General features: G+C 37.0%; 1 protein-coding gene across 3 annotated transcripts in view; it reads left to right on the top strand.

The window, feature by feature from the left end:
• LOC136840242 (kelch-like protein 17) overlaps window positions 1–10,000 on the top strand; it is a 214,330-nt gene that overhangs the window by 166,141 nt on the left and 38,189 nt on the right. For all 3 annotated transcript variants that reach the window (XR_010853562.1, XR_010853563.1, XM_067106851.1), the window contains exons 8-9: window positions 1,235–1,448; window positions 8,042–8,135. Coding sequence is in view for 1 of the 3 variants with exons in the window: in XM_067106851.1 (XP_066962952.1) it covers window positions 1,235–1,448; window positions 8,042–8,135 (308 nt within the window). In the remaining 2 variants the exon portion in view is untranslated. The remainder of the gene's footprint in view (window positions 1–1,234; window positions 1,449–8,041; window positions 8,136–10,000) is intronic.

Here is a 10,000-nt window from a genome sequence, read left to right as displayed (position 1 = left end):
TCTCTCTCTCTCTCTTTATTTGTAAAAAAAAACTTTACAAATAAATTATCACTCAGTTTCTCAAAGAAAATAACGCATATTGAATAAAATAGCTCTACAAATAGGTCTATGCTTATACTAACGCAGACTACACACTCTCTCTCTCTCTCTCTCTCTGCATTCATTCATTCTTATATTGTACTACATGAATTTCCTTGGATATTGCCCAAATTTTGAAACCATTTCTCTAATTAGTTAAGATCGTGCTTCTAATTACGCATGAATTCTATTTCATTTTGGTGTCATAACGCCAATAATGAGTTTGGTTTCATGGTATGTTTTAAAGAAGAGTGATTCATATCCTTCTCTGGACTGTCGCTACAAACAGGACTTGAATGAATAATGCGGAGAGGCTGTGACTGCATTCAATGATTACAGTATTGTAGAATCTTTATGACTGGAAGCTGTAAGAAATCAAACAAACAAAAAACATGATAAGGCTTTGAGGCTCCGCCCCCTTTCTAGAACTGCCAGATGTCTGATTATTGAACAGTATGCGTCTCGTGATAAAAAAAAACTGGTACCTAATATTTGTTGCTAAGTGTACAAATTGGATGAACTACTTGTAAAAAATATTTGTGGGCAGTTAGTTTTTAAATAGTTGTACAGTAGTTTTAATGTTTATGAAATGATGCCACACACGTGACTTTCTAACCAAAAATGAATTTTTGTAGCACTTGATCTTGAAGTATGAAAGAGAAGTGCTTAGTCAACTTCTTGTTTTATTCCTTACTCCAGCTCAGTGATATATATATATATATATATATATATATATATATATATATATATATATATATATATATTATATACTTATATATACATATATATGAATTTACATATATATGTATATATAATATATATGCATATATGTATACATATATATATATATGGATATATATATATATAAATATATATATATATATATATATATATATATATATATATATATATATATATATATATATATATATATATATATATATATATACACATATATATAAATGTATATACATATTGGCTATAATGCATACGGCTGTATAATTTCCTGATTTGCAATTTTAGTTTAACACATATGTATTCTCCATTACAGTGTTGTATCTATGGCAAAATTGCTAGGTAAGACTGTTGTTGTTAGAATTTTTTACTTTTTTTCTTTCCAACAAGTTTTCAGCTTTCTCTCACCTTTTCTTTGCAGCTCTTGAAACACGTGCGTCTTCCTCTCCTGAATCGTGACTTCCTGACTTCAAACGTGGATGCGGAGCCTCTTGTGAGGGAGAACTCGGCCTGTCATCACCTCCTGCTGGAGGCCTTGAAATATCACCTGCTGCCTGAGCAAAGGTCCACTCTCACATCGCCAAGAACTCAGGAGCGACAACCTGAGGGGGTGAAGCCTTATCTCTTTGCTTGCGGTAAGAGAAAATTCTATTTTTAGTTCACCACCTGAAGATTGGTTAGTTACTGGCTTTGTGATATTTTACGTACAAATATTTTTTTATGTATGAATTTTTCTGTGTATTTGCCTTTGTTTTTAAGTATGCATGTATGAATGAATTTCTCCTAAATTTCCCTTTTATGTACGTAGATTTACATATAAAAATGTTAAGGATTATAAAGAAAAATGACTTCGGTATGACTCTCAGCTGTTCCCTTAGCCCGTGTGTATTCTGGTAAGTGTTATGAAAAGTGAGTGACTTATGGCATTAATAAGATACACACAGAGCCAAGAGTCCATTGGATAATGGCGAAATCCAGACAAAGGTGAATAAAAAAATTTAGGGGTGTTCAAGGGTGACTTTGTACCCTTCCTCACGTAACCTTGTCAATACCACATAGCTGTAAACGCTCAGTATGCTTATAAACAACACTCATCACACTTTAAACTGAAAATTTTAAGTGGTGGATTTTGCTAGGAGGCACCCAAATAGGTTCAATTAGGAATCGAGTGGGTAGCAGATGTTTTACTTGAAATTTTCAGCAGGGTGGCATTCCCCATGGATATTCTCAGTGACTGAGATACCCAGTTGACCTCTAAAATGACGAGGCAAACGAGCACCAAGCAGCTGTTTACAACTCCATTTAAACTGAGATCCAACAGATTGAGTGAAAGGATCAATGGTGTGCTCAATGGTGTCTTGAAAGACTGGGACTGGAATCTTCCGCCGATCTTGTATGCTCATCAAGAAAAACTATGGTTAGGCACCATATTTTAACCTTTTAAGCTAGTAAGGAGGGACTTTGACGAGTCCCACATAAATTCCCATGGAATTATGGACTCCAGTCTGTGAGCATGAAGTGTAAAACACTTACCAGTATGTTTAGGAGCTGAGGAATTGCTAGAGAGGGACTTTACTAGGCACACTATGACAACAGGACCAGAGACTTTCACTTCAAGATTGGACAAAAAATGTTAGTGTTATTGCCAACAACAGTAAACAAGCTGATGTTGCATTGGTGATGGCTATATGAAATCAAGTGGGTGGCTAATCATATACAGTAGACTAAAGGTTAATGTCGGCGGAGAACTAGACTCGTTATGTGAACATCATGACCAGCTAAAGCGAGAGGGGATTGAATGAAGTAGTAACAGCTGACATCAAAGAAGAAAGCACGACTGTCAGCGAGGAGGAAGCTGATGATGACCAAGTAATTCCAGATGAGAGATGGTTGGAAGAGACATACTGAAATATTAACATTAGTGGCAATTTAAGCAAGCAACGGAAGAAGCAGGTGCTGCAGTTGCTGGAGGAATACCAAGAAAACGTAACCATCATCTCAGGAAGGATTTCGCTGGGAGAATTTTTCATCAAAGTGATAACAGAGCAGCCAGTCAGGGCGAAGATGCATCCTTTACTAGATGCTACTAGGGAACCGATGCAGGAAGTAGTTGAGGAGGTTCTCGAGATGGGAATTATCAAAAGGTCAACTTCTGCGTACCGTTTACTAGTAATGATGGCGAGGAAGAAGGATGGAACGAACCAATTTAGACAATGAAACCCTGGAAGATGTGGAGGATATGATTGTAAAGCTTCATAACCACAGACATAATGGCATATTTTTCACCTAGAATGACTTAAGCAAGGGATATTGACAGATCCTGATGGAAGAAGCATAAAAGGAGAAGACAGTATTCACATGTTGCCAGTTCAAGAGGATGGTGTTTGGATTAATGAGCACAACAGTGATTTTCAAAATGACCATTCTTTGGATTTTGTGTTAACTCATACATCATAGGAAAACGCACTGAGGGACTCATGGACCCATTTCAAAAAGTGAGGGAAGCAGGATGGAGTATCCAACCTTTAAAGTGTTAAATCAGGTACAGCAAAGTGGAATTCCCCGGACACAAGGTCAGCTGTAATACGAGTATGATTGCCATGGTTGAAGCAAAGCTGATGAAGATCTAGGACCCATCACCAACAAAGACCGAGATGCAAGTGAGATCATTCTTAGGTCTGACAGGAAGATGAACAACTCTACAAATCTAGTACTGCCTTTGATTGATCTAGTGAAGAAGGGATGACCAAACAAGGAGTGGAAGAAGCCTTAACAAGAGGCATTTGATGGAGTGAAGCAGGCTTTAGTTAATGCACTGATATTATGAGTACCAGATTTCAACAGAACTTTCATCGTGAGGACAGATGCATCGAATGAAGGACTAGGAGGCATACTATTGAAAGAGTTTGCTAATGGAATATTTCCAGTTGCTTATGCAAATAGGAAGAACGAGTGCACCAACTGTATCCTTCAAATAGAATGCATAGCAATAATATTCGCAGTTAAGAAATTCCATTGCACCATCATGTGGAGAGACAGACCACAAGCCACTTGTGTACATTCAGTGTTGCAAGATTAAAAGCCCATGGATCATAAGGTGGGCCGTAGTAACCGGAGTGGAGTGTGTTCCAGAAAAGGTAAGTGAAGCTCAGCATTGGCGCACAGTAGGCCAAATAGAAATTTTTTTTTTTATTTTTTTTTTTTATAAATGGTGGGGTCTTGTCAAAGCACAATTTATGAGATGTATAGTTCCTCCTCGCACTATACATCTCATAAATTGTGCTTTGACAAGACCCCACCATTTATAAAAAAAAAAATAAAATAAAAAAATTCTATTTGGCCTACTGTGCGCCAATGCTGAGCTTCACTTACCTTTTCTGGAACACACTCCACTCCGGTTACTACGTGCATTAACTAAAGCCTGCTTCACTCCATCAAATGCCTCTTGTTAAGGCTTCTTCCACTCCACAGATAAATTTTCGGGGTTATACTGATTCTTGGGTTTATATACGCTAATCGCATACTTAAGTTTGTTTTGAGGAAACATTTGTCTGCTATTTACTAGAGAAATTTTGTAGGTTTATTTGTGTCTAAAAGAGTGTTAATAATGACTTTCTTACATATTCCTGAGTTGACTAGGGTAATGTAATGTCTGCTCCATGGTAATGCAGGCTGGATGCTAGACTCATCAAGAGTTGTAGGCGTTTATACACGCACACATACACTCACACACACACATACACACCAGAGAACTTAGATGAAGCTTGCTTTTTGTCTTCTGCTTCGTTCACTTTTTACACACACACACACACACATGTATATGTGTGTGTGTGTGTATGTAAAAAGAGAGAGAGAGAGAGAGAGTGAGAGAGAGAGAAGACAAAAGGCAAGGTTGATCTAAGTTCCCTGGTTGTCCGCAGTGTTTCGGTTCAACGGAATTTATTGTAGCGTTCATTGCGAGAGAGGAACTGTTCAAAGGAATAAATTTTATATTTTTCATTGACTTAGTGTTTTAGTCGCACCGATTATAAACCCACAGTCCACTGCTACTAGGGAGCAGTGGTGTCGCTATGCGGGTGCCCGGCGCCCTCCACCCCCGTCAGATGCTTGGCCCCCCCAGTTGAAATTCCCTTTGTAGCTAAACTTTAACCCTTACAATATGTGATACATTGCATAAGTTAAGAGTTGAAAATTAATTAAATTCACAGGTTTTGATGTGGGAACAGTTGTAAAGAAACTTACGAAATGGTAAACACTTGGTCATGTGAAATCACTGCAGAAATGATTTTAGCTGAAGATAGAATAATACCTCATGTACAGTATTAATTAGACTATTTTGCAGAATGTGGAATTAGGAAACAAAGCCTGAGGTTTGGGAATGGAAGTCATAGCAAAGGTACAAAAGAAAAGTGATCTGATTAAATGTAGTAACCATAGAGGTATTGCACTTGAGTCAATTGTTATGAAAATATTCATTGTGTTCATTCTTCGCAGGCTAAAAAATGAAATAAATGAAAAGCTTGAAAATAAGCAAGATGGTTTTAGAGCTGCACAGGTCACATATTTGTGCTATGACATATTGTGCAGCAGTGTTTCCATTTTGAAAATCCCCTTCTGGTAGCTTTTGTCTATTACGAGAAGGTATTAGACAATTTCGCAGACCAATACTTTGGGAAGTCTTGAGCCATCGTGGCATTCCTGTTAAGTATGTAAAGCTAATGGAAATTATACACGATCAATGTAAATGTAAAGTTGAAGTTGAAGGTTTCTGGTCAAAAGCATTTGCATTAAACGGTTGGGTGCTGAAAATGAATGCTGTTTCATGTTCGTTGTTGAATGGAATGGAATATAGAGTTTAGGCCCAATGCCAAGGGCTGGGACCTATGAGGTCATTCAGCGCTGGAAAGGAAATTGAGAGTAAATGGGTTGGAAGGTGAAACAGGAGGAACGCCTCGCAGTTGCACTTTGAAATAATTGTTAGGAGAGGGTGGATAGCGAGATCGAAGAAAGATATGAATGGAGTTATAGTAAAAGGAATAAAAGGGGTTGCAGTTAGGGGGCCGAAGGGACGCTGCAAAGAACGTTTAGTAATGCCTACAGTGCACCCCGTGAGGTGCACTGACGGCACTACACCCCTACGGGGATGTTCGTTGTTTAACCTTCCCACAACTTTTGTCATGAAAAAAGGGTCGGAGATCAAAGAGAAAGTCCAGATTGGACTATGCAGGTGATGCTGTTTCAGTCAGCAAAGCACCACAAGATTTACAAAGCTTGCTTCGTAGAATACATCATACATCTATAGAGAGGCGACTCAAAATGAATCTAAGAAAAACAGAAGTCATGACGACAGAATCTACTAAGAGGGACGAAATAACATGCCACTGGTAAAGGATTAATGAGGTTGAATTTTTCACATATTTAGGGATATTGATATCCAGTACACTTTTGCTAAAGTGGCATTTAATGAGACAAAAAATCAAACAATAAGCAGGCTGAATATGATTTGGAAATCATGCGGAATAAAACTGCATACATAACTGATTATACATAAGTCTGTTGCGATATGTATTGCTGCATGGAGATGCACCATGGTATGGCGTAAAACTATATCTCAAAAAATGTGTAGATTTGAAAACAAAATTTCAAGAAAAATATCAGGAGTTAGAGGATAGGATAGAGTGAGAAATGATACAAAAAAGAGACATTAAAGAAAGTTCCATATGTAGATGAGATAATGATGAAAGTGAACATGGTCTTTGCAAACCTCTGGGAGAGTAGTATCTGATATTGTCATCTGGGCTCTTGTGGGCACCAGAAGAGCTGGAAGACCCAGACCTACTTGGATGTGAACCATGAGGCGGAGGCTAGAGATAAGCAGTCGTCGAAGGCAAAGCACAGGAAAGACATGAGTGACGCACACACACACACACACACATATATATACACACACACACACACATATATATATATATATATATATATATATATATATATTTATATATATATATATATATATATATATATATATATATATATATATATATTATATATAGTTTTGTCATATTTGATCATTTGTTTTTATAAGATTAAAATTTTCATAAACGAATATATATTCATCTTTTCGTTTCGGCGAAAAACGGTGTGTTTAATTTCTTCTACTATCATTCGCGGGAGTTATTTAAATTTGTATGCATGTCTTTCAGCACATGAAACTTACGCTATCCCAACCCTTTTTGTTTCCGATCTGCTGTTTTCACTGAGGTCAAGTTCGTGCTGGCCATTTCGAAGAGTGTCAAGCAACCACACAGCATCCCTCAAGGGGTTGTCTTAAGCATCTTAGGATTTCCTGCATTGTGACAAAGCGTGATTGCTAAACCTTATTCCTTGTAAAGTTCTTTGAAACACTGCCGGTTGCTTTCTATGGGGAAGTGTATGAGGGTGATTGACATTTCACTCTTGTGTAGTATCATCAGCATGTTGATTACGATCTAAGTAGTAACTTCACATAAATCAGTGCTATCTTATTCCATTCTGTATCCTTTTGGATTTCCGATTTTGATTTATTACCATTCCATATTCAGTCTTGCAGTAATAACTTCAGTTGTGCACGATCTAATAAATCACTGGATACTAATTGAAAAGGGGATAAGAACCTTTCAGAAAGCTCACATTTTCCCGGGATTATACCTCTCCAAAACTGATGAAGATTACAACAAGCCAGATTGATTTTTGTGACTCTTTCTTAGCTGGTGTTGCATGTCTGTTGCTGAATTTGTTGTAAGTTTCTCCTATGTTTTGCTAGAAGATATTTTTATCTTTTTCTTTTTTCAGAGGATGTAGCACAAGTAATTTTGGTATCTTTCTTTGTAGTCTTATGGGATTTAACATTTACATTATAAATATCAGATTTTCTTTGCTATTCATCCTTACACTGTTCTGATGTAATTCGGTCGAAAACAAGAATTATTCGTTTTTTTAACACCTTGCTTTTAATTTTATATATCAAAATCTAAAAAGAATATCTTAAGATCCATATTAGATAGTATCATATTGTTTGATTCTGAGTAACCTTAGTAGATATGTTTTAATGGTGTAGTGTGACATGTATGAAATCTTAACATTATCGAGACTGTTTAAGTGGGTGGGCTGAAGCAACTGATTTGACTAGGCTTATCAGCCTTCGTGGATTCACTTGGTCTCATGTTTGCTTATATGTGTTTCTTTTCAGGAGGTGGAAGTCTCTTTGCGATCCACAGCGAAGTCGAGTGTTACAATCCACGCACAGACAGATGGATGCCCGTAGCATCAATGAGTTATAGAAGGTATGACTGTCAGGTTTTTACAATATAGTCCCAATTGCTGCGTTTTCTGTAAGCCTATCGTTCGTTTTCTATAGAGATCTATAATGGATAACTCATATTTTCTTACCAAATAAGATTTACTACTTGATTGATGTCAGTGTTCATGTTATGGAAATTCACTCTCATGAAGGCGAATATCAAAGGCTTGATATATTTATAACAATCTTTTAACAAAGGTAATTTAACAGCTGTAAGGGTAAAACGACTGTGCTGCAAAACAATCCCTCCCTCTCTCTCTGCACATACACACACACATACACATACATAGCCTATTATTATTATTATTATTATTATTATTATTATTATTATTATTATTATTATTATTATTATTATTATTATTCAGAAGATGAACCCTGTTCATACGGAACAAGCCCACAGGGACGAATGACTTGAAATTCAGGCTTTTTCAAGGATATGGTGTTCATTAGTAAGAGGAGTTAGAGGAAGTAAAAGGAAATACAGAAAGACGAGATCTCACTCATTAAAAAAAGAAGAAAATAAATGAATAGGTTAATAAATAGATAAAGATGTGTTACAACGCAAGAAGAATAGCATTAGGGTAGTAATGCATTGCATCTTCGCTTGAACTTTTGAAGTTCCAACTGCACAACATCCCCTGGGAGACTGTTCCACAGTCAACGGTGTGAGGAATTAAGGACCTCTGGAACTGGGAAGTTCAATAGCGAGGCACATTTACTGCATATTGGTGCTGCTGTTCATGAAATCTGGATGCTCTCGGCAGGAAAAGGGGATCAGGGATCAATTGTGAAAGTGAATGAGCTCTGTTAGAAAACAACTTATGAAAGTGTCAAACAAGAGATCATTCGTCGGTGGTCCAAGTATATAGTTAAATTGGTTTACATCTCATGGTTATCTAGAACTTATCGCAACATACAATGGTGTACTATTTACTTCTGCTGAATTTAAAGATTTTAGTGTAAATGGTATATGTCATAGAAAAGCAACACCACATTCACCGAAGGCTAATGGTGAAGTGGGAGACGAAATAGATCAATTATGAAGGCTGTTAAAGCCATTAGCGCTGAAGGTAAACTTGGTACTTTTTAAAAGCGTATAGATCTGCTCCACATTCTGTAACCAATGTTAGCCTTGAAGAAATCATGTATGGTAGAAAAATTAGAACAAAATTGCCTGAAATATGTTTAGAATATACTGGTTGTGATGATAAAATTGGAAGAGACAAAAAATGTAAAGAAAAGGGGAAAGAGTATTATGATAAGAAATTTTATGTTAGAGAGGGACAAGTAAGTGAAGGTGACTTAGTGGTCATGCAACAAAGTAGAGAAAAGAAGTTGTCACCAAATTTCTCCAGTGAACCTTATACTGTAAGGTTATTGAGAAAAAGGGGAACAGTGTGCGAGCTGAAAGCACTAAGGGAATACAAAGGAGAAATGTGAGTCATATGGAAAAAAAAAGAATTTTGAAAATGAAAGAGACAAATTTGAGTTTTGGTATGATTGTAGAGAACCTGATTTTCATGGTAGAAATGATGATGTCGAGTTCAATTTAGATGGTGCAGAGTCAGGTCAAGAAGAACCAAATGCTGTACTCCAAAATCATGATGATATTCCTGTGTTAATTAGACCAGCACCCAGTAATACTAATGCTGAAAGAAGGTCTATGTGCACTGGAGGTGAAACTGCACAATTTGTCAGAGACAGTGGGGTGGACCTGACAGCAAGCTGCATTCTGGGAAAAAGAAATGTTGTGGCTGATCTACTAAAGGGGTGTCCCCATAGGAGGGCCTCTGCCTTTGGAGAGTGGCACCTCGCGTCCCTGAAGGAGGAGGGTGAAGGCAGAGCAAG

The sequence above is a fragment of the Macrobrachium rosenbergii genome, chromosome 7, assembly GCF_040412425.1.
Source record: "Macrobrachium rosenbergii isolate ZJJX-2024 chromosome 7, ASM4041242v1, whole genome shotgun sequence".
In the NCBI taxonomy this organism is placed as follows: Eukaryota; Metazoa; Arthropoda; class Malacostraca; order Decapoda; family Palaemonidae; genus Macrobrachium; species Macrobrachium rosenbergii.
Note: the sequence above shows the minus strand (reverse complement) of the source record. Positions and strands in the feature narration are given on the sequence as shown.